The sequence below is a fragment of the Arctopsyche grandis genome, chromosome 12 (genome assembly GCF_051622035.1).
Source record: "Arctopsyche grandis isolate Sample6627 chromosome 12, ASM5162203v2, whole genome shotgun sequence".
In the NCBI taxonomy this organism is placed as follows: domain Eukaryota; kingdom Metazoa; phylum Arthropoda; class Insecta; order Trichoptera; family Hydropsychidae; genus Arctopsyche; species Arctopsyche grandis.
Window position 1 is genome coordinate 3,043,955 of NC_135366.1, and position 25,081 is coordinate 3,069,035.

The following is a 25,081-nucleotide window of genomic DNA, read 5'->3' on the forward strand; positions in this document are numbered from 1 at the left end:
ACATCTTGTATCTATTTTAATAGCTACTGATCTACTGATCATTTTCTATTTTGCAATTTTAATTTAATTTTGTTAGTAATCATAGTATTATATTATTCGAATGTTAATGTACAGCATAATAGGAAAAAGAGCTCAAAAACCTATTTACAATAATTTCCTGATATTTTAACTATACTGGTTAAAGTGCGTTTATATAAACAGCACTCTCAGTTTACTGATATAGGATTAACTCGGAACAATTAGAGACGCAATTATATGCATATTATCTTATTTGTGTTATTTTTGAGTTGTTGTAAGTGTTGGTTGATTAAAATCAGTGCTTTTATTTTTTCAAAAAGTACCTGACCTTATTTCTTGTCAAGCTTTCTATTAAAGAAAATTATATACAAGTACCATTTATATATAATGTAAAGTAGATTTTCCTATGCCACAGAGCGAATGAAAAATTTAACTTAATTTTTTTATAACGTTAAAAAACCCCTAATTAAAAGTATTCGGTTTATGAGATGTAATAAAAACTTGCTTTTAGAAATATTGTCAATATTAGATCTTACAAATGTGGAATTGTAAGATCTAATATTGTAATAAGACTAAGATCTAATCTACAAAAATTTCGCAGCCTCATCATAAATGAAAGATTGCAATGAGACAAAAGTGCAGTGTTAAATATAATGAGTTAAATATATTAAATCGACTTGTATATAACATATGAATATGGAAGTAACTTTATCATTATATGTATGTTCTTGCTTGCTATTTATATTATGAAAAATCTCTATTTTATGTGAATGTACTTGTAAGTAACGTTTTAACACAATCGACGTCTGTTTTTGTGCAATATAAAAACAAATTCATACATTTTAATGATATTGGTAGGTGACAATGTTTGTTTTATATTCAAAAAAGATTTAGACAAAATATTATTTATATTTCGCAGAACTAGTAGTATAGGTATATAATTTTAGGTAACCTACACATCTGATCGACAGATAGATAGTTAGTTGTATATTATCTACATGCGGCTCTATTCTAAGAATTTAGTTCGTATAGAATCAAATTAGACCATCCGTTTTGTCGATTAGTTGTTAATTTTGCAGTAATATTAAACGGTGGTACTTTCCAAATTACACTTTTGTACGTAGACTTGCACTGTGGACCTACTAATGACGTTCAAAGTCTGAATTGTGTTGTTCGTCTAATAGTATGAATGTCAAATTTGGACAACGTTAATTTGTGATGTAATTACTGATATTTATAATAAATATGTTTTGTTTTTGTTGCAGGCGAAAGGGCGAACAATGTAAATATTCCCCATGTCATCGCCATGGTCGGCCTGCCGGCCAGGGGCAAAACATATATATCCAAAAAACTGTCCAGGTACCTGAATTGGATCGGAATAAATACCAGAGGTAATTTTTTCATGTGTTTTATCATCGATCGATAATGATGCTAATCTAGAGGTGGAACCGGACGATTCGTTATCAAATACTAACGGGCCAGAATCGGACAAATTTTTCGTTTCAATGATTTATTTTAGTTTTACCCAGCAAAGCCGAGCATTTCCAGACTTCTACTGGCAGACTTACAAACATTTATTTTTATATATATGTACATATGTTACATTTGAAATGTATCTACTAACTGTAATATATGTTGACTAGTTAAAATATGTTCCAACTAACCTGGTACCAACTACTGTTATAGTTGAAGTGTATTTTCAGTAGTAATATATTTTGACTAGTTGGAATATATATTCCGTCCAACCGACATAAGTTGATTCATATGGCGTATTACACTCCAACTGGTCAAAATATATTACAACTGAAAATACAGTTCAACTATAAGTTGGTACCAGGTTAGTTGGAGATGTTAGGTTTTCGTAAAAACGTCACTCGATTAGTAAATTGAGTTGAAAAGTCACATTTTTGTTTTTAACACATTCCTAGAACTGTCGTAATACCGTATTCACTACCTTTATTCACTACATTATTGAATTCTAAAGCAAAAAATATCAGAGCAGTCAAAACTCAACTGTTGTATTACAACTGGCGCACATTGTTGAAAGTGTATTTGCCCTTGTAGAGATATAATTTACTAGTTGAATTGTATTCTAATACGAATGACCTAAAACGCCAGTTGGAATATATTACAACTGAAAATACACTTCGACTGTAACATATACATACTGAAGAATATACTAGAATATAAAATATCGATTAGAGTTGTATATTTTAATAATAAAACAATACATAAGCGTCTATTGATGGTAAATGTATTCCTATTCGTTTTACATCCATGACACAAAAGAAGTTACACAGTTCTTATTATTTAACTTATATTCAAGTGGCCAACGACTTGGTATGCATGGTCCACTACTGTAATGTTGACCATGCTTATATCTACTATATTAATTTGTAACCCAAAAAAAGTCTGGTACTGTTTCTAATTATTACAATTAAGCTATACAGGCTCAATTTAATTTACAAACGGTTCATGTTTCTCTCGTGTATAAGTGTAACTCATATGATTACTGTTTTTAGTGTTCAATCTCGGCGAGTATAGAAGGCACATGACGACTGCATACAAAAGCCACGAATTCTTCCGTCACGATAACAAGGAAGCGATGGCTATTCGCACCCAGTGTGCCATGGATGCTCTACGCGACGTCTGTCAATGGTTGGAAGGTGGAGGTGAAGTAGCAGTTAGTAATCGGTCATCTCTTATTGTTAATTCCAAATTGCTTTCTGACGGAATTCACACTCACCGCATTATTCAACGTTGTAGGTGTTTGATGCTACCAACTCTACCATGGAACGCAGGGAGCTAATTAGAAAGATAGTCGTGAACGAGATGGGATTCAAACTGTTCTTCGTCGAGTCAATATGCGACGATCCACAAATCATCGAACAAAACATTATGGTCAGCGTTGAAAGAAAACTGTTTATTTCATTCTCATCAATACAATTTTAATCTGATTATAATTTCACCGTGATACCTCTCGACAGGAAGTGAAAGTGAGCAGTCCGGATTACGAAAATGTGAATATGGACGCGGTGTTGAGCGATTTCTTGCTTCGGATAGAACATTACCGTGAGCGGTACGAGCCACTAGACGAGACAAAAGAGGCCGGCTTGTCATTCATGAAGATTTACAATACTGGGGAGAAGGTCGTTGTGCACAAACATGAAGGCCACATCCAATCAAGGATCGTTTACTATTTGATGAATATACACATTGTACCCAGAACCATATATTTAACAAGGGTTAGTCCAATTTTTTATGACAATTCTGTATGCAAAGTGACACATTAAGATGCTCCTCCAGCTTGAGTGTGGCTATAGTTGTCTGTTTAAATTGTTTTATTCATAATTTACGCTACCATTAAGCCAGCAGTTTGGGTTAATGGTAGCGTATATATTTAGCACCACTGCGATCGCTGGTTCGACTCGCCAAACTGCTGGTTAGATTTGGGGGTTTTGTGACTCCAAATCGATCGTTTCTCTATCAGAGTTTGCCAATTTTATCTGATCATTGTTGAAACGATTCCTGAAAGTTGGTAATAGATCATCTCCTGTTGTCACAAAAATCTTTGTGTATAATTTGTAGAAATTATGCACTGAAATCTGAAATCTATAGATTGTAATAATAATTGTGCACAAAATCTAAAAATAATCCATATATGTCTCTATGGTTATTATTTCTGTACTTGATTAATTATTGTATTCGATGTTTATTGAACGTTCTGTATACGTTGTCTGACCATTCAACCTATTGTATACGTTGTCTAACCGTTCTCGTACACTCGTCGCATTGGAGCGATCTGTAATGACTAGTCACCGGAGCCTGAGGGGGCCGTGTATTGTTCAAAGGTTGTAAATGCATTGTTAAAGGTTTGCCGAACAATGGATAGCACTGTGACTATCCTACCTCTAGTAATGGCGAGTGTACATTGATTGTAATAAAAAAAAATAATAATAGAGGTAGAAACACTATCTAGTATAAACTTAATCAATCGCTTAGCCCTTTGAGTGCTAACGTCTTTTCTGTTGAAGGCCCGTCACGCTGAAAATTTCGCCAACATTTACAACTAGAATTATTTAGAAATCCAATAGAAAACAAGTGTAATAAAAATTGTAGCTATTCCAAACAAACCCTAGATATCCACCGCCGAGGATTTCGAGTTTTGTAGGGGTGTGTTTAGGCTCTCTAATATATCTTGCAACAATGTTAAATAAACAAAAGAAGTCTATTAATGAATGTGCTTTTCCAAAACTAGTTCATTCTTCAAAATGTAATGCTCACAACCTAAATGACAAGCAATACTCAGCAGTTAGGGATTTCCATCGAGAAATTCTGCTATGGTTATAAATTCAGAAATTCCAGTGTAAACCAGTCTTTATAAACATTGACACGGATTACACGTACCATGTTCAATGCTACCTGGAAAGGCTTAGTGGGTAATATTCTTGTTTACTTTGTACATACTCAAAATACGCCTATCGGTCCATGGATTTGTTGGCAGAACACAGATCCGCTTTGGTCAGCATTCAAAGGGTGTACATTATAATTAAATAAGTAAGATCTTGTCTTGCATCACTGTTCAGATCGGAGCGTTTTAAAATGTGTCAGCTTGTCGCTACCCTTCACTTATTTTCTTATTATTATGTCTAATGTGTATTTTTATATATAATATATGTATATCTTCCATTAGCATGGAGAGAGTGAGCAAAATCTGGAAGGCAGAATAGGAGGCGATTCCTCGCTCTCGCCGCAAGGTCGACGGTACGCATCAGCTTTGGGTAATTACATATCGCAGCAGCAACTCACTGGATTGAGAGTTTGGACCAGTTGGCTGCGACGTAGCATTCAAACTGTGCAAGCCGTCCACGTGCCGCAAGAACGCTGGAAGGCCTTAAACGAAATAGACGCTGTAAGATTAAATTATTAATTTTCCCATATCCTTCTATATTAGTTTCTAAGAAGCCATAAATGCAATCCTATAAAAAAAAGTATATAGACAATACTATGAATGCTATAATTGTAATATGTAGAATGTGTGTTCAAATTTTAGGGCATTTGTGAAGAGATGACGTATGAAGAAATCCAATCCCAGTATCCGGAGGATTTCAAAGCAAGAGATCAAAATAAGTTTAATTATCGGTATCCACGTGGTGAAAGCTACGAAGACTTGGTCGCTCGATTGGAACCCGTCATCATGGAGTTGGAGAGACAAGGGAACGTTTTAGTCGTGAGCCATCAAGCAGTGATGAGGTGCCTGTTGGCATACTTCCTGGACAAAACTGCTGGTAATTATTAATATACATATATTGTAGACACCTTCGTATTTTTCTTTTCGTGTGTTTATTTTAAGTGATGTAATATTTTCTTGCAGATGAACTACCATACTTGCATGTTCCTTTACACACCATCATTAAATTAACGCCTGTTGCTTACGGTTGTCGAGTTGAACATGTTAAACTGCCTATAGATGCTGTGGATACCCATAGACCCAAGCCTGTATGTAAATGCACACTACGTATGTTGAATTTACAGATAATCGTTGTTTGAACTACATAAATGTTTTAATTATTGATTTCAGGATTCAGACGCTACGCCAAAGCAAGCATGCAATGGAGATAACAATGCCTTAAAAGATATTCAATAATTATAAATTTAATATTTAAAAAAAAAATTCTTAGATTTTTACTACTTTTTGGTTTTTTATATATAATATTATATTATATTAAAATAATTTCAGTATAACTGAAAATAAATGTACCTTTTTGCATTCTTTGTATCAACTTATATTAATATATATCAATACATAAAATAATATATAAATAACTATTCTTAATGACGTTAGTCACTTACAATATTAAATTATTGTATACATATATACATATATATTAAGTATTTGTAATATGATATATACAGGGTGTTAAATCATAACAGCCATGTGTTGATTTCGTTTTTAAGTGAGATAAAATTTAGTTTGCTTAAATTTTAGATGTAATTTTAAATTGCCAGGGCACAAGTGATTGAATTATGTTGCAGATAGATGTGTGCGTGAATAATTTTTTTTTTTTTGACATTTTACTATAATTTTTGCATAAATATTTTAGGATTAAGATGGTTTAGCAAAAAAATATATCTTACATTTGTAATTATGGGTGTCAAAAAGACAATTTTTTTACATTTTAACCTCAGTTGCCAAAATAATGAAGAAAAAAATTGCTCCAGACGTATTGTATCATTTCAAGCGTACACTTATATAGTACATACATATATATATTTAAATATTTACGTTGAAACATTTCCAATTATAGTCAAATAAATAAATTGTTTAAATTAAAAATATAATAATGATAAAGTAAATTATGATGAAGTAAAGCTGTGTTTGTGTATTTAATATATAAATGGAACGCTTGTCGAGTAGATTTTTTGATTGAAAAAAAATCTAAAAGTGTGTGAGCGTATGATTATTATATTTTATATTGAAAAAAAAAACAATAAATTGTAATTATTATTTATTGCTGTATGTTTATTATATTTGAAGGACTGTTTAAAATGTGATACATTACGAGGTGTCTATATTGTAATTTTCACTTAAAATTTATAGTAATGCATATTATTGAAAAATATATATTTTTTGTTACATTTAATCATTTTTATTATTTTCCCAATTATTTTATTTCGTTAAAACTTAATTGAAGGAAAAATATAAATTTATAAAAATTTTGGTTGGTCAAAATATTGACGTTTTGGGGTGGATTTTTTTTTTATACCATTTTCATTCATCAAATTAATTTATAAGTGAGTGAATGAAATATGTACAATGTTATTACAGACACTATAAACAGGGACCTGAACCGTTATTTTTTTCCTTCTGGTTCAGTAAAAAATATATATATATTGGTTCAGTTCGGGTTATCGGTTTTCGGTTCCCTTGTACTTAAATATTAGCAAGTTAATGTAAATACACTCACACTCGGTGATATCGGTGGTGCAAGGGAGATGGCATGTAATCCATCTCACAGAGTACAGCGGTCGCACTACATGCCATCTCGCTTGCACCTTGCTATCCGCGTTTCGAACGTATACACAACGAAAGCATTTAAATTTCAATTACCGCTCGAGTTAGTACGTTTAGATAAAAACAAAAAATATTGAGGTAGAAAACCAATCCTTATAAACGAGGTGAAATAAAAAAATTTCCAAATAAATGCAAAATAGCATGGAGAAAAAATCCGTAAAAAAAATATATTTTTGACTTTTAAAATTCGCTAGACAATTAATTAGAAGTATTTTAAAGCAATGCAATATTACAATCAATAGGAAAAACATCCGACTATTGATTCCAATACTCACTTTGAGCACAACAACACTAGATTTTGAGTTAAAGACCGCAAAAGCCAAAAAACTGTAAAAATCACGCATTTTTTTAAACGCTCATATCTCGTAAATGATCACCAACCAACAAAAATCATTATCATATTCAAATTCAGTGGGTCAAAGTTAGTAAAGATTGGTTAGTCTCCGCTCTGGTAACTCGAAAACGTGATTTTTTGTTGCTCAGTGTTATTAGAGGTAAGAGATGAATTGTTTTTTGCATAAAGTAGCCGAAATAATGATAAAAATTAAATTGTTCAATTGAATCGTTCTTAAAAAATTGTCAGTAAATGAATATTTTTTTCGGCGTTTTAATGATCATTTGTAATATTTTTCACGATGTTTGAACTTGAATGCAAACATACATACTACGATTTACTTTGTTAATTGACGATAATTTTTATCAAAGTTTACTTTTGCATACTACAATACATTCGGCAATAAATAAGCGATACCATATCTTATGGCGTATACGTATGTAGAACTGAATATTTTTACGTTCAAATCTATATATGTACATATGTACATTGGTAAGTATCGGTCCCACTCATCGTTCTACATAAGTATACATCGGCCTATGTATGTATATATTGGTGAACGGATTATTCCGCAAACAACGATATCGCGCACTGGTTTGTAACTCCAGGTTTGAGTTTCAAATCTGAATATTCGATATTCGAATATATCCGACCTATTTTGTTATCTAATCGCTATTCGAATCTTTGAGCAGTTATTCGAATAATATTCGTGAGATTTTAATAAAATATTTTACAAATTTTTATTAAATTTTTTTTAACATAATACATTTTATTTTTAACTCGAAATGTGTAATGCAACGGTGTATTGTGTGAAAAACGTATTAGTTGTCGTCTCGGGTCATTTTATCGCCTCAGTGCAATGGATTCATGGAACTTGACATTAGAATTCCTCGCTTTAGAAATTGAACTTATGTATTTTACGAAAGAGAACTTATTGCAGCGTTTATTTGAAACGGAAATGAAAATACAGTCCGAAGCGGGAACGCAATTTTTTATGGATAAGCAGAAAGATTTCGTTTCATTTATGTAGTTTTGAACTTCAGTTGTGTTTCGCAGTTCGTAGTGAAACGTTATCGATCCGGGTATTTTTTACAAACCTCCTTTACGTTTCACTTACGATTACAATTCAGGAAAAAATTTGCCTCTTATCCGATCGTTTTCATACTTTGCCATATTGCTCATTTTGGTCATCAATTTAAGTAAATGAATCCTCCACCATTACGATAGAGATAAAATATTAAAGACGCGTTTGAAGTTTGCAAATTTTAAATCTGGGTGACGTCTATGTAGTCTTTAGTTTTATACATAGATGGCGGTAGTAAAATAAAATTATTGATATTTTTATTCAAATATTTTTTTACAAAATAAAAAAAATAAAAATATCAATAATATTGATATTTTTATTCAAAATAATTTATATACCTTAGTATTATATACAAAACTAAAAACGAGGTTTGTTTTTAAAAAAACTTTTTTTTATTCTCAAATTAAATATAATAAATTGATTGAACGCGCTTGCACGTTATAGAAGTACGTTTTTCAAATTTCAAAAGGCTAAAAAAAGATTTCAAGTACTTGGTTTTCGATTCCCAACCAAAGATACATACAAACTTACATACAAAGTCTTTTTCGAAAGTATATATTAGATGTATATGGGTAATTGGATTATAAGTCATATTGCGATCGCCCAAAAGATAAGTTTTGCCATGAAAATCGCGAATACGGAATATTTGGCACTCGAGTTCTAGTTAGTATGATAGTTATCGTTAGTATGATGGACTTTTCGGCTGCCAGATGTTCCATTAGAAAGATTTTAGTGACTTTAGGACGAGCGCTTTGTGACCAATGATCACCGAACCATGTATATGCGGGTCTACGTGACGAGCCAGAATGTTAAATTACAGAAAACACAAATATCGGAAGGCAAAGATCGAAAGATCTTAAGTCGAAAGATCAAAAAAAAGGGTACATGGTAAACGGTACATACTCACTTAATTTGCGCGAGCAGGGTACAACAGGAACAAGAGGAACAGGCTTTTCCTCCCGTATTCTGCGCGCGCACATTAAAGGTCTGTTCATACCTAGTCAGCACGTACCGACTTCAGCAGGTATCCGGCCGTACGAAAAGTATTCTTTGGTAAAATTGGATGGGTATATTCATACCAACCGTCACGTTTACGCCACGGCAGGCTTACAGCAGTACCCGACATTTCCTGTTCATACTTTACAGCAACATCCGTCAACGTATCGTATCCGTTTTTTTGGCCATCGTGGAAATATACACGCGAATTACGTGCCATGAGTCGCCGCTTTGCTGTTTTGGACCAATTATCGATAGTGACAGTTGACAGCTGTTCAATCTTTTGACATGGTTTTGGCGCAAATATTTAAAAAAATTTTATCCATCATCCACAAGCTCCTTACACAGTGTCCAAAACTCTCCTTCGGTTTTTCTATTTTTTAACATGGGATGCACATCAAAACGCCTCCGTGCTTTTTTATTGCCTTCTTGAGCTTCTTCTTCCAACAAAAACGCGATTATACATAATTTTTCGTTCGATAAACGTCGAAACATTTTTGCTGACTTGTATTCTGACGCGTAGCTACGAATGCACGTGTATGCATTCATATTGCAAGTACTCGACAATACGACGTAAGCAATATTGCGCCGTATCGTCATGTCCTGTAATGTATGTATAAGTAAGCCAATTTTGACGTGTAGGTAGATATGAATAGAAATGTAATAAAATGACATATTTGAAACGGAGTCGTGCAGTGCTGAAGCCGTGCAGTGCTGAAGCCGTGCAGTGCTGTTAAGTATGAATAGACCTTAAGTCGGTCCACACTACACGAATTTGTGCTCCGATATTTGCATATATTTTGATATTTTGTGCTCCGATATTAGTTGAATTTGCCTTCCGATATTTGCGTTTTCTGTAATTTAACATTCTGGCTCGTCACGAAGACCGGTATATGCATGTAGAAATAATTGCATGCGGGTCCAATTTTTCTAGTAACGCCCTTGGATAACAGTAGTACTAATGACAAAAAAACAACAAGTTATCGATTAGTCATGATCGTACCGATTTCGCAGTGCTAGTAAACATGTGACGAAATAAAGTGAAAAAGCGTCACAAGTTGCATTCGCGCGTTATGCTGCGTACGGACCAAACCAACGACGATTTTGGTCCAACGTTTTAACCAGTAGGATAAAACCAGTAGCGTACAAAATATCGAAATAAAAACTAAATTTAAAAATTGAAATTAAATATCAAAATTAAAAATATTATTATTTTATTAAAATTAAATTCAAATATCAAAATAAAATTATAATCAATATATTAAATTTAAAATAAAATATTGAAAGTTAAAACAGAACATCCCCAATTTAAATAAATTTTCGAGATTGACCTAAAATTAGATCATCAACAATCACATACAGGTAATCCTCGACTTTTGTTTGTCGAAGATGTTTTGACTTACGAAGATACGCACTAAGATCGAAAAAAAAATGAAAGAATTATTATTTTTACTTCCCCGTAATGCGCAGTTACTGAGAATATATCATGTGTAAGTATGGGTGACCGAGCGATGGTCCCAACCCGGCACATTGTCGGTTTATCAAACGAAATTTTTTTAGTCTTCGATTGTTTCTCTCGTCGAAATAAATCAATTAATTAAATCATTTCAGAGGTAAATTTTATCGGATAATGTCTTCAATTGTTTCTCTCGTCGAAATAAATCAAATAATTAAATCCATCTCAGAGGTAAAATTTATCGGATAATGTGTGATTATTAATTTTATTTCGACGAAAGAAAAAAAAAACCCTTTGACAAATCACCGACATTTTTTTTGTTAAATATTTCATCGACGGCGAAACACAGTAGTATATCGTGACGACTTATAAGAAACAATAACAAGGTTTTTTTCGCTCGTAATTATAATATTTCTCTGGTTGTAATGCGTATCGTCGTAATTCAAAACATTGTTGTAATTCAAAACATCAACGATGATCTAATTTTAGCTCAATCTCGCTCGTTAGCTTAATTTTGATATTTAATTTCAATTTTTTTATTTCGATATTTTGTACGCTACTGGTTTTAAAAGTTGGCCCAAAATCGTCGTTGGTTTGGTGCGTACGGACCATTACGCAATTTTGCAGCATGGTCACCCCGGCGGATTCGAACGCGAATCAACGTTCGCCGTTTGAAAAGGGCGTGCGAGCGAGACGGAGCTAGGCGAGTGCGAGCGGTGCGGCGAGCGCGAGTGGCAACACAGCGTCCGGCCGTCGGGAAGGGAAGGGAGATGCGGGCGGGCGGCGGAGACGCAGGGGGCGGGGGGCCGGCGGGGGAGTCGCCCGACCGCCATCGAAATCGCCATCGCCATCGCCCGGCTCTGCGCGGCGCGTCTTCACTTCCGGTGGCCGCATCCTCTGCATCCTCGCGCCCCGTTTCCGTTCCCGCACCCGACCTGCTGCAGCGCCACCGCTTCTACCTGCAGCTGCGCGACGCCAACGCGTGCCGCGGCCTGGAGAGACGCATCACAGCTCTGGGCGGGGTCAGTGTCCTGTCGGTTGTGCTTTTCGCGCCAAAAGCGGCGCGGGAGGGGGAGGGTCGCGAGGCGGGGGCGCGTGCGCGACGCGAGCGCCCCGCTGCGGCCGCCCGCCGAAGCGCCGCTTCTCCATTTTGTGACGTTTGTGTGAGTCCCGGCCGCGCCCGTGCCGTCGCTCGTCGCTCGTCGTTCGTCCGCCGCGCCTCACGCTCCCCGCCTCGGACGCGCGCGCCCCCAGCGCCGCTTCGCCCCCACCCGCCCCTGCCTCTTCACCTCGTCGCCCCCCCCCCGGTCAGTGAGAGCTCCCGCAGATCGATCGAGTAAAAGCATCGTCCGAATTCCCGGCGATGCAATTGGCCAAGTGGAGCCCCCCGTATGCGTGTGCGATTGTTTGTGTGTGTCTGTATGAGCGATCGCTCTTCGTCCCTCACCCCCCGCGTCGTTTCGTCCCCTCGCCGAGCGGTAGCCGTGGCTCGTATCACTTTTGACAGTTGAAATGGGTGTTTGTGTGCGCGCCACTTTGTACCCTATTGCACGAGTGCACACGGTCGATTTTCGTTTGAGCGGCCGGTGTGTGTGTGTAACGTCGGCCCTAGTAGGTATTGTTATTTAGCGTATTCGTATGTATTCGTGCGGGCGCCCCGTTTTGCGCTTTGCGTTTCTCGCCTTCTCTGTTCTCTGTTCTCTGTTGTGTCGAATCGAGTTTCGGCCGGCCGCCGCCTGCGCGCCGACATTCGTTCGACCCGAACGCAACGCAAACGCTCGAATCGAAACGCAACGCAGAGGCAGAGGCAAAGGCAAACGCAAACGCAAACGCTCGTTCCGATACGTTTGGCCGCCGCCGCCGCCGCGCCGCGCACTCGTTATGTGTGCGCCATTTGAGCCGTTCTCATTCTGTCTATTTTGCGCCTTCGTATTCGGATTCGGATCGTACCCTGTGTCATGTTCGCGGTCGTCTGCCGTGTGAGGTACGAAGTGCGAGGTGCGTGCGCGTATGCGTGTGTCAACGTGTAGATGTGTGGATGTGTGCGTGAAAGACGCGATTTGGCGGCCATTGTTTGTTTTTAAAATTTCAAAATAAATGAATTCATTTATTTTTCATGTGACAATTCTTTTGTTTATTTTTTCCTCTTCTTTTGTTTTTGTATATGAAATGTCATTCGTAATGAAATGCTCCTTTTGATATGTCAATTTCAATTATATAAATTACCGAAAACTATTCGTTTATAATGTTCTCCCATTAAAATGATTGTAAAGTATATTTTTCTAATGATCATAACATAATTATATAAAAAAATTGTAACAAATTTGCTCCAAACTAAACAAAAAATAGTTCATGCATATCAACCAGGGCTGTAGAGTCTGTTCAAAATTTGCCATCATTGATTCGAACTTTATTTTATTATGATTCTTCTCCAACTTCTATTTGAACGATTTTAGTAAGATCAACTTTTCTCGGCCAATTGTTAGTAATAAAAATAAATCTAATATAAACCTTTTAATTTTCGATTTTCAAAATATAAAAAAATTAAGGAATGAAAAAACCATTACCTAATTTGTCGAATTATTGGTAGTAGGATAGGTATAAATAAAAAATAAGTTGATACATTTATAGTGTGTGTGTGTATGAATTCGTATACAAATAAATCAATGCAAATAAACCGCTCAAAATGGCAAAAGTTTCAAAACGATCGGAAGAATGTAGGACCATTCATTCAAAACCAAAATGTTGTCAGACGAAAGAGCAAAGAGGCTTGTCAATGAAAGTAAAAATCAGTATATAAAAAAAAATATGAGACTGAAAAAACAATCACAAAACAACAGAATATACGTACAATTAAATAATTTATTTGAAATGTTATTTACTAATTTCATGATTTTTTAAAGATATTATAAAATAATTTCATCAATATAATTAGACCAGTTGATACATGCTGTAATACTATTAATTAAAGAAAATAATAACCTTGTAAAAATGAGTCAAAATTGGTTGTTTTTTTACGACTCTGACTCCACAGCCCTGATATTAACTTTTCCTTTTCAAAATATACTTTTATTGTAATTTTTTTTTTAAATTAATAATATGTATATTGAAATTCTACCTCTAAACATTCATCGGCTATCGATTCGGTTTTTGTGAAATATATTTCATTTCAATTCAATTCAATTAAATATATATCCAAATATTATTATCTCGAATGTTTAATTTTTTTTTTTTAATTATACTTTCGTTGTGAAATTAGTAGTGTTCCTTTAATAATGTCTATTTATTTTCATTTGCAGGCTATTGAAATCTTCTTGGTAAAATCTGTAACCCATGTTGTGACCGATGATCCACGATGTGGTTCCGTATCGAAAACATATCATGGATCGTCCGTTCAGAAATCTGCAGACACTATTGACGATTCTGTTTCACCTGTCCCCATCAAGGTACGTCCTATACTCGATACTTCGTCAGTATTTCTCTATGGAATCCTCAATGATGTTTTTGTTTTTTTTTTGTCTTCAGTGGAGTGGTGGACAGCGTGGCGTCGGGTACAGATCTCGCACTGATGCAATGCTGGAGAGTGTTTCTCATATTCCACAATCTCAGACGCCGACTACTTTGCAACAAGCGCGACTGTGGCATATTCCTATATGGACACTTAAAAAAGTATAAACACCTGCCGATTGAGATCATGTGTATTATTTAAACCGTATGTATATAGATTGTAATAATTGACATTATTTTCAGGTGGAAAATTTTTTAAATAATATTACAACAAAAGTTCAAAAGAAAATACACACAGGTGGCAAAATATTAAAAGGAACATTTATCAAATTTGAATCGTTAGATAGGTATAGCTTCTTTCTTTGTTTGTTTTTTTTTTATAGTGTTAATTACTTGTGAATTTAATTTTTTTAATATGTTTCAATTGCAGAAGAAATAGGGCGATATTCAAAGAGTTCCCCGAATGGCCCCAAATCAACTTAATGAAAGAAAACTTTGGATCCCCTTTTGTCCTCTTGGATCAAAAAGTGATTAAACCTGAAATTACTACAAAACAAGAAGTGAAAATTTCAAATTCTATTACGATCACAGAAAATGATAACCCAAATCATAAGAATTTAAATTCACCTAAAGATCTCTCTCAGGATCGTAAGCTGAGGTTTGTTAAGTTTTATGTATGGTAAATATTTAGAATAGAATAATTAAAATAGCCGATTAATTTTGACTGTTTTTGTCAGGATGACACGCAAAGCTCGCCTACGTGTGAAAGAACGTGTCGAGAATCCTCCGAAACAGAACGGTTACTGCGAAATTTGTCGCACATCATACTCCATACTGTCCGACCATGAACGCACCACGGCACATATCAATTTTACAAAGAACTGTTCAAACTTTTTATCGTTAGATTCCCTGATAAATGAGGGAATAGACGTGGAGAGTTTCCTTAATATGAACAAATCGAACATGCCAAATCCGTGTTTAGAGAGACGCTCGTTACGTAATATAATCAAACTGCACCAGGAGACTGAGACCCAAAACGTTCAAAAGCAATTGCAAGTTTTGTGTAACGGAAATTCGGATCCGATTTGCAAACAGGTGTCGCCCAGAGACAGCCGGCGGAACAATAACATAAACGAACAGTCTGCGATGACTCAGCCACACTTTTCACCACCTATCGCCGGTAATAACGGTCATTATTTACGTTCGAAAGGCAGTGGCGTTGGCGATGATAAAATGTCGCCTAGGGAACTTCTAAGGAACGGTTCCATAAGTCCCCGTATCATCGCAGATAAAAGCGACAGCAAAATCAACGGTAAAATTGACGACAAAGAGAAAATAAGGTATGCCCATATTTTCAAAGGCAGAAAACCTCGGAGCATTCGTTGGAGGAGGCCGAGCCCCGAAAGTAATCCTCCTCTTCCAGATAATCAAACGTATTACAAAGTGGTCGGAATGAGTACTAAGTTGCGTTCTAGTAATAATTTCAATATGATACAAAAAGATATAGAACCGGTGCCTCCACCGTCTCGACATTTCAACGGCGATACTGATACCGGGTTGGTCGTGAAATTCAGACGAGTTCGACGCTCTGAATTGTCCGTTTTGAGCGACGAGGCCGAAAACTTCATGTTCCCCAAGAAGGACGACAGCGACACAACCGAGGACGAGATCGAAACCAGTCACTATTCCAATAACCCCACGTCGAGTGAAATATTAACCTCACCGAACGTCGGCCCCGGTTGTAATATCAAAGAGGAGGTGCTATCGGGTGATGACGTGTCACAAGACAGCTATAATTCGGACTGCGTGCGACGGAAGGGCAGGCGGCGTACTAAAACCGTGCCCCCCGTCAGCGAAAGCCCTTTTTTAGATGTTGAAACTCCCGAGTCGAGACCTCGACAGCACAGCAGGTCGGCGTCCCCCGACGCCAACCAAAATAAGACTGATCCGTGCAACGGCGAAAAGGATGTGGAGAAGCCACAACAACCACCTGCAGAGTCGAGCACCTCGTCGCAGCCACAAAACAAACAACCACCTGCAGAGTCGAGCAGCTCGTCGCAGCCACAAAACAAATGCCTGAAATGGGAAGACGGAAAGCTGAAGGTCTCGCCTGAAGTCGACAGCCTCGTGTACACGTTCGAGCAGGTGCCAGTCTACGAACCGTGGTACGAAACTTTTAGAAGACAAGACGAGGGTAGGGAGAACTCCAAAAGCATCGCTCAATACTTGGGTAAGTTTAGTCGTGGTTGGTTTTAATTTTTAATGATAATGTAATGTAAATAAGCTTATTAATACGTTTTTGAACAATATGTCGACTATGAAATATTAACACTATTCTAGCTGTTTCAATTTCACAAAATCTTAATTTTGAATGCTTTCTGTACGGGTACGATTTTACTGTTCATTGAAAAAAATACTATGTATCTTAAAAAAATAAAGTGACCATTAAAAATATGAAACGATCATTAGAAAAAATAGATTTTAGCATTAGAATGGATACAGCAACAAGTGGCAACGTTGCAGTCTTTTGCTATTGACAATTGTCAACTGTCAAAAGTTTCTCACTAGTGAAATGTAATCTTAAATAAATAAGACCAACCCAAACTTAACCTAACCTAAACAAACGTTGGTTCGTATTTTGGTATTCGCGACATTGCCGATTAAAGTCATTTTAATGTACATTTCATTCACTTTTTAAGTAGTTAATATTTTTTTCAATGATCAAAGCAAACTTTCTAATGTAATCTGTATCTAAAAATGTACAGAAACTTTTTTTAATACACAAATTTTATTTTAAATGCAATTTTTGTTTATAAAATCGACGTTTAAATTATTCCCTTTCTTTTTACCAGTACAATATAACATCTCTGAATAAAAAGAGTAAATTGATGTTGGTTCTGAGGTTTTTCACTCCCGAGTAACATTCAGAATTATCAATGAAGATCCGTAGTTGTAAATATGTTGTCTGTGTCTAAAATTCCAAGTCATAGCTGTATACTAAAAGTTGCTTTTTAACTTAATCCTATCGTAAATAAGTATACTATAAAAATTTTGGTTTGTTTCAGGTTATTATTGGAAATCGCCTATCCTTCCATATGAAATGGGATTTTTACCTCCATTGAAGCCGAATTGTTGTTCCCTAAGCCAAATAAAAAAGCCAGTTGAGATGAAGCCGGGACCGGCTCGTCTCTACGGCACCAGAGGAATGAAAAGAAAAAAATCTAAACTAGAAAATATTCGTAGTCTAAGTAAGAATCCTCGAAAGTCACCGCGAGAGCACGCATCGACGTTAGCCATATTAGGAAGTCTGATACACAAAAAGAAGAGTAAACTGAGCAGTTCGGACGATACCAAATCGTTGCCGTCGATCACGGAGGAGGAAGTGTCCAACGATGTACCTTTTTTATTGAAAATGCCCGAAGTACACGTATCGGAGGAGACGAAAAAGCTGGAGGAGTTCTTTTCAGATCTGTACGACGACGTCGAAGACTACGACTCCCTCATCGACAATTTAGACTTAAGCCTAAACATAGAAAAACCGGGCAAACCGAACGTCATAGACCTGCTGCAGAACTACGATCAGTGCGAGTCGATCGAGCAGACGGTGAAAGAGATACAAGACAATATGCAGCAACGTGGCATAAACCAAAGAAAAAGAAAGGGCTACAAGTTCAAGAAAAAAAACAAAACCGGCTGGCCGGCCAAGAAGAGAATCCAAGCGAAGAAAGTCAGCGCAGTCGAAGACGCCGACTCCGCCGGAGACGCCAGCGTGCTCGGAGAAAATGGCGTTGAAACCGAAACCGACAACCCTATGGTGCTAGAGGAGGAGACGTGTGTTAGTACTGATAAATTAAACCAAATTACGAACAATTGTGTAAATGACAATGTAAAAAACCAAAACATCAACTATTTAGTGTTAGAGAACAACGAGAACAGTATTACTTCGTTCAGTGACGTTGATGACAAAGTTTCCGATAGTTCGAACAAGTGCAAGACGATTGCGACGGACACCGACCTCAGCAACAGTGAAGAGGAGAACCTGTCGAACAACATCGACCTGAGCTCGTCGAAACACTGCGACAGTGTCGAGTACAGCCTGAGCGAAAGAATCAGCTGCAGCGAGGAGAAGTCGCACAGCTCCGGTCACGACGCCATCGAGATGCAGCCCGTGGTCCGCGTGCAGAAGATCGACGCGAGGACCATCAGCGCGAGGGGGGCGAGGAAGCTCCGCAGCTCTGGCTCCCAACGGAGGCCGCGACGCCACTTGCACAGATAACCTGCTGCGTCCCTCCTCAAGTCGTTACATCACCTGCCATATAATTGTCTGCGGACTCTATTACGATGGACTACAAGACAGAAGTAATTGTTCTTTCCGTTACGAATATGTGCTCGCTTCTGTTGGTATCTCCTTCACATATTATTATTAGAACAAAAGGATCTTGGGGATACGGGACGCTTGTGTTTCAAAAGTTCCTTTATATTGTATATCGGACACTCGGCTGCCTGTGTATGATTTTATTGATTGATTGAAATGGGACTAAAAAAATTATCGGTGATTTACTTTTATTTTTTTTGTTCTATTTATATTTATATTTTATATAAATGTATGTATATATTGCATTTTAAAAAATTATAAGAAGCTTAAAATTAATTAGATTTATAATGTTTTCTCATAGAATTCCACGAAATTTTGTTTTTTTTTTCTCTTTATTTACATGTTATATATTAATGAATCATCTTTATGTATCTTATATTTTTAAAACTGTGAATATATTGAATGTCTAGGTTTTTAGCAAATTGTACAAAAAAAATATGTTTTCATCGTAAATACATACGTTGTAAATTTGAATGTAATGTAAAAAATTTAATGTTGAAAACCTCGCCTTACTTTCAAGTACAGAATATGTAATGGTAGTATTTCAGCTTCATTTCGTCGATTCTATTTCTACACGACGATACATTCCTATATTTGGGATGCATCGGTGCAATATTCTTATCATCATGTGCATTGTAATAATAAATCGACTGTGGACCGTTTTTCCTTGTTTGTATCGTAATTAAAGTGCTATAGCCAGAATACTGAACGTTAGCTATTTACATACTACGTAATCCCAATAGTGTACCGTACATTCAATATATATATATATGTTATTATTTCCTTTGTTGGTGAATTTAAATGTTTTAAGAATCACGTTCGTTTTTGTGCGTTTAATGAGAGTTGCACGGTTTTTGCGATTTTATTTTATATCGAGTTAGTCGTTGTGTATCGTTTGTGTGTTCGGCTATTGCACTGACGGTAGTTTAAACTACACGAAAATAGTACAAATGTAACAATGTTGATCCCTTCTATATCATTGTTCTCGTAAGAAAAAAAAACTGTTGAAATTTTCATGTTGACGTTGATTCTTTTCTTTTTTTAATTCTTCTCCATACTATGGAAATGTATTTTTTATTTTTTTTTTGTTAGAATTTGTTATTTAAAATGATGAATATTGTCCGTGATTAGAGGAATCCGCTTTGAGGAATGTGTAAACACTGATCGATTTTAAAGATTTGTGGATTTAGTAGATATCCCGCGGCACACTGATCATAGTGTTGATGCTTTTTTTTTTTATTATTTATTGACTAATAAAAAACCATTACTTTTAAAAACAACTTGATGTATCTTACTGCCATCCTGGTCGAATGACATCACCAAACTCCAAATGTGAAATAAATTCAACTGTTTTTTAAGTCTAAATATTCTTTATTTATCTTTTTTTTTATACCTCAGATAACAAGCGTGTAATCATCGTTTGCTGCACGCATTAAAATTGTCGGTATAAACATGTCTGGAAAATATTCACAATTCCCTAAAATTATAACAAAGTTCTTTCATAACAAAATGGCGGGTGGAAAGCGGAAAGAAGAAGAAATAAAAACAATCGTCTCAATCGTAAATGTCTTCTTTGTCCGCTATGTATCTAACGAGATCGCCGGGTTTCATTAATCTTTCCGTGTCCATGTCTGGAATCTCGAAGCCGAACTCGTCCTCCATCGCCATTATGACCTCCACATGGTCGAGAGAATCCAATCCTAGATCGTTGATAAAGTGAGAATCTAACGTAAGCTGAAACACAAACAAAAACATCATTAACATATGCACTATGATTAATTTTCTATATATATATATATATATCAAACATCCTTAATCTAGCATGACATTATTAGTTAATATAAAATGCATTTTGTCGACTCTGCAATGACCTGATACATGCATAGGTCATTCTTCATTTTTATTAAATCTACATTAGCACGCTTATTTAATTGCATGTACGGTATAAATTACTCAGATTGCAAAAATCTTAAGGGTACGATTTAACTGCATTGAGAAAAATACTCTGTATCTTAAAAAGAGTGTTTGTGCATTATTTTCGGCGCATTAAACAATCTCGTTTTGTGCATCGAATAAAATATTTTGGCATTATAAAGTGACCATTAAAAAAATATGAAACGAATATTCGAAAAAATAGATTGTAGCTAATATTAGAATGGATATAAAAAGTGCCAACATTACAATCGTCAACTGTCAAAATTGGTGAAGTTTAATCTTGAATAAATAAAACCAACCCTAACCAAACCATAAATAAATAGAACCTAACCAAACGTTGGTTCGTATTTTGGTATTCGCGACGTTGCCGATACAGTTAATCTGTCATTTTAATGCACATTTCATCCACTTTTTAAGTAGCAAATATTTTTTTCAATGATCAAAGCAATCTGTGTCCGTCATTTAGAAATGCACACAATTTTTTTTGTAAAATTTTATTTTAAATGCACATTTATTTTATAAAGTGGACGTTTAAATTGTTCCCAAATCTTAATAAGAATATCCAGACATATGTTCCTGTACCTTGTTGGGATCAACCTTATCATAGAGCTTGAGGACAAGCATGACTCTACTCTGTATGAGTTCGAGCGAGAGATGATCCTTTCCACCGCCGCTGTGACGACATATGATAGTCGGCAGACCCTGCAAGACAAAAATATAGAATAATACGACCGGTGGAAATATGTACCTTATCGTCTGGCACTTTGTCATAGGCGGCGCACACTTTCATCACGCGTTGCTTAATCTCGTCCAGGGTCGGTTTCTCTTTAATAAGCTTGAACGAGCGCACCTGCTGCAGATGCACCTAAACATTTCAACAAAAATCCGGTGAACATCGGCTATGACAAATATGCTAGTTATATTTCTAAATTACCGCAATCAGCAGACAAAGGTTTGTATTTAAATCTATGTAAGAGGGAAATTCCTAATTGGGTATGGCCGAAATGCACCATTAGTAGTAACTCAATGGAAATTTCAAAAAACAGGTATAATGAGTTAATTAGTTGCCTTCAGAATCTTGCTCGGAAGAATGAACGAATCGATCCATCGCCGAATGCACATATATCGGAATGCAGTTTGGAATTGCACTTTCTCTATTGTGCCAATTTGAATACAAATATTGTAATCAATATGGTCTGGAAAAGTGCGATTAGGGCCATTTTTTTTCATTGAAACTATTATCAATCGTCAATATGCAAACTATGTAAAGGTTCATTGAATAGATTCAACACATATATAATTAGAGAATTAAAATTATTTGCAATTCAGAACAAGTCATATATTATATGAAAATGCGAAAAGGCAATGCCTCGGCTGCTTATTTTATTTACTCTCGACAATGCCGCTGGGCCAATTAACACATTGAGAATAACATCTTTAAAATAAACAATAATATTGAAAAATATGCCATTGGTCATGTCTACAATACATTTCAATCGAACATAAGGAATAAAAACAGGTATTTTGGTACTTGTTTAGTAGTGCGGCTTTCTCAAAATCTAATCATTACGCTTCGCTGCTATATTACTAGACTTAGACGTTGACTCGATGCTCTTTAAATTACAATAGACCTCTACATTACCGTACAAAGCAAGAGAGTAATAAAACATGGTTGATAATAATGACTGTACTGTAAATTTTTTACTGTTAACCTATTTGATAAACATGTGCCATGAAGGCACGTTTAGATAACATCATACGTTTTAAATATTTTTTATTAATAAAAAAAAACATGAAGCTTCATTCTAGCACGTGATCTTTTTTTACAGATGTTATATGATATGTGGGTATTTTTGCACTTATGGTTCTTTTGCATATATTTTAAAATCGTGGAAGTCCAATTTTCAGTTCCAAAACGCACTTTATGTTCGACTTAATTCACAAATTGTCATCACTTCTTTCAATTTGATACGTCCAGAATCTCGGAAAGGCAGAATAAACGTATTACAGGCCACCAGAATTTTTACATATTGTTATACGCAAAGCTTAATATTTAATGTATGATATTTCTCGAAATGAAGAAAAGTGGACTTCAATTAAAATGGCTTATATGTATGTTAATTGATATATGTACATATGCGGGTTGCAATTTTTTCTTGTTTACCTGTAATCATTTTATATACATAATTATGAAATGTTATTTTTATTAATAATTTATATTTATATGAATTTAATATATAAAACCGAAATGGCGTATGTAATTTGTTTCTGATTGGATGTCGTCAAAGTCGTTTCTGATTGGCTGGATCGGTCAGACGTTTGTGATTGGTCGATCGTTAAATAATATAAATTTAAATAAAAAAACAAATGAAGATTTTTTCAATGGTTTTCATTTCATTTCCATTCACCGAACGAAACCGGGTATCGCTGCTAGTAAAATATAAAACAAATATTTATTTCGTCGTAATCTCTGGGTGAGATTTGGGTTTGAGGTGGCAAATCCTAAGCATTAGCATGTCTTTTACAAATGTTTTGATACTCTTGAATGAGTATGCATACAAATGCAGTGTTGCAACTTAATAATTTCGGACGCCAAATGTTGCCATATATTTACCATTTTGTTTCGAGAACATAACAAATATTTGAAATATGAAGTCCGGTTGAAAAAAAGGTTGCACCCCCTGGCAGTCAGGGCTGCAAACAGCTGATTAGCTGATTGACATGTGCCAAATGGAAATCGGCGAGTGACAGGTTATGTACGACGCGATCTACTTTATCGTAATCTTCGTCGTAAACACGTCCGATCCGACGCGCGATCGTAAAAGTGCGCGATGCTTATCTGAAGCTTTATTTTTTTTTTGAATGAATAATGCGCACAAATGAATAATTCGAGTCGCCATCTTAGAACGTGCCTCCACATGGAGCTCGAGGTGAAAAGGACGCTCGAGTCGAGGTAGACGCTCGACCGCACCGCGTGTCCCCGAGAGATGTGTCCGGAGCTGTTATGCAACCGGCGATGCGCGCTCGCCCTCGAATTAGACGTTGCAGGGGGCGGCCGGCGACCTTCAGCGATGACAGGTGGTAGGGGGTGGGGCGGGTGCGAACCTGGAGCGAGAGCGTGGAGAGTACGTGGGGTGAGACGATCGGTTGGGGCGCCGACAGTCGCCAACTGGAGGTCCGAGCGGAAGCGGAAGTGACGACCGAGGAGAGGAGTCGTTGCGTCCGCACGCCTTGTCGGGCCGCTGCGGTGAGCAGTCGCGCCCCTCTGACTAGAGCCGCCATCTCGAGCTGACGAGCTAAGCGTCGACGATCGTCACTCGACACTCGACACTCGACTAACGCTAACGACTCCACGCCGGTCGCAACACCACTGTTCGGGAATCGTTCGATCTGACGCCCCTCGCCCCTCGCCTCTCGCCTCTCCGCACCGCTACTCCCACCTTTTCTCTGCATACGTTTTCGTACTAAACGCCTATTCTTTTCGGCCATGTTTCAATTATATTGTGTCGTGGGAAAACGGGAGAAGAGGATCCGCCGGTTAAGTGCATTCCGGGGGATTAATGGAGACCCTCGGATTAGGGCTGTAGGAATCTAGCACAACTTGTGCTATTACGAAACAAAACCAGTGATCGCATTGTGGCGGCTCGCTTATACGACATGGTCGAGTTTGGTTGCCTTCCTGTGAGTGGGGACCAACCCGGCTGGGTTCGGAGAGCCGCTACTCACTCTTTCTTCAGCTGTCATATAATAAACACGTGCATTAACATGCCAGTCGTCTCATTCGTTCATCCTCCATACTGGTGACCCCCGACATCGAGCCACGCAGCCTCGATCAATTTCAACATGCCGCTCATCCCTGCCTCGCCGAGCCAGGCGGGGAAGCTACCCACCGCGCCCCCATCGCCATCAAAACGCGTCGCGGCCCGCGGGTGACAATAAACGAGCAGACACGGCTACCTACCTACCTACCTATCGACTGGAGTCCAGCCACAACGTCGATGACAGGTGCTTTAAAAAAATGGGGGAGCGAATGAGACGACGATCTTGACAGCTGGATATGGAGTCATGCGCGATCCACTACACATAGAACGGTCATCCAGCACCACAAGACATACACCACCTCAGCACCATCATCATCATCAAGGCCCCGTCCGTCCCCACGAGCGTCGTCACGCCGAGACGGGCGGTAGCGCTACAACACCTCCACGAGCCACAACGACTCACAGTCCAGCTCGGAGTATCACCAACCACATCGATGCCCCTGCCGCCCCCGCCGCCCCACCAACCGACATCAGCCTCGG

The 25,081-nt window shown here is 37.0% G+C and overlaps 3 protein-coding genes across 7 annotated transcripts in view; 2 read left to right on the plus strand and 1 right to left on the minus strand.

Moving 5' to 3' along the window:
- Pfrx (6-phosphofructo-2-kinase/fructose-2,6-biphosphatase) overlaps positions 1-5,758 on the plus strand; it is a 28,963-nt gene extending 23,205 nt beyond the window's left edge. The window contains exons 2-9 of one of the 2 annotated variants that reach the window (XM_077442544.1): positions 1,284-1,409; positions 2,541-2,701; positions 2,785-2,919; positions 3,006-3,263; positions 4,712-4,930; positions 5,072-5,306; positions 5,393-5,517; positions 5,600-5,758. In XM_077442544.1, the coding sequence (XP_077298670.1) occupies positions 1,284-1,409; positions 2,541-2,701; positions 2,785-2,919; positions 3,006-3,263; positions 4,712-4,930; positions 5,072-5,306; positions 5,393-5,517; positions 5,600-5,665 (1,325 nt within the window). In that variant the 3' untranslated portion in view covers positions 5,666-5,758. The remainder of the gene's footprint in view (positions 1-1,283; positions 1,410-2,540; positions 2,702-2,784; positions 2,920-3,005; positions 3,264-4,711; positions 4,931-5,071; positions 5,307-5,392; positions 5,518-5,599) is intronic. The other variant, XM_077442545.1, reaches the window with a different exon arrangement.
- A 5,877-nt stretch (positions 5,759-11,635) lies between these two features.
- On the plus strand, positions 11,636-19,311 carry chif (DBF4-CDC7 kinase regulatory subunit chiffon). 2 transcript variants are annotated; one of them, XM_077443216.1, is made up of 7 exons: positions 11,636-11,985; positions 14,263-14,409; positions 14,489-14,632; positions 14,714-14,817; positions 14,901-15,128; positions 15,208-16,700; positions 17,536-19,311. In XM_077443216.1, exons 1-7 carry the CDS (start codon positions 11,734-11,736, stop codon positions 18,744-18,746), a joined length of 3,579 nt encoding a protein of 1,192 aa, XP_077299342.1. In that variant the 5' UTR covers positions 11,636-11,733; the 3' UTR covers positions 18,747-19,311. The 2 variants fall into 2 exon arrangements, with proteins under 2 accessions (XP_077299342.1, XP_077299341.1); XM_077443215.1 differs by having other exon boundaries at positions 11,727-12,126.
- A 577-nt stretch (positions 19,312-19,888) lies between these two features.
- Positions 19,889-24,393, minus strand: ND-ACP (NADH dehydrogenase (ubiquinone) acyl carrier protein). 3 transcript variants are annotated; one of them, XM_077443217.1, is made up of 3 exons: positions 23,886-24,393; positions 21,363-21,482; positions 19,889-20,579 (listed from the first exon to the last, which is right to left on the minus strand). In XM_077443217.1, exons 1-3 carry the CDS (start codon positions 24,267-24,269, stop codon positions 20,400-20,402), a joined length of 684 nt encoding a protein of 227 aa, XP_077299343.1. In that variant the 5' UTR covers positions 24,270-24,393; the 3' UTR covers positions 19,889-20,399. The 3 variants fall into 3 exon arrangements, with proteins under 3 accessions (XP_077299343.1, XP_077299345.1, XP_077299346.1); XM_077443219.1 differs by lacking the exon at positions 21,363-21,482 and adding an exon at positions 21,529-21,645 and having other exon boundaries at positions 19,896-20,579; positions 23,886-24,240; XM_077443220.1 differs by having other exon boundaries at positions 19,936-20,579; positions 23,693-24,240.
- Between the last annotated feature and the right edge of the window lie 688 nt (positions 24,394-25,081).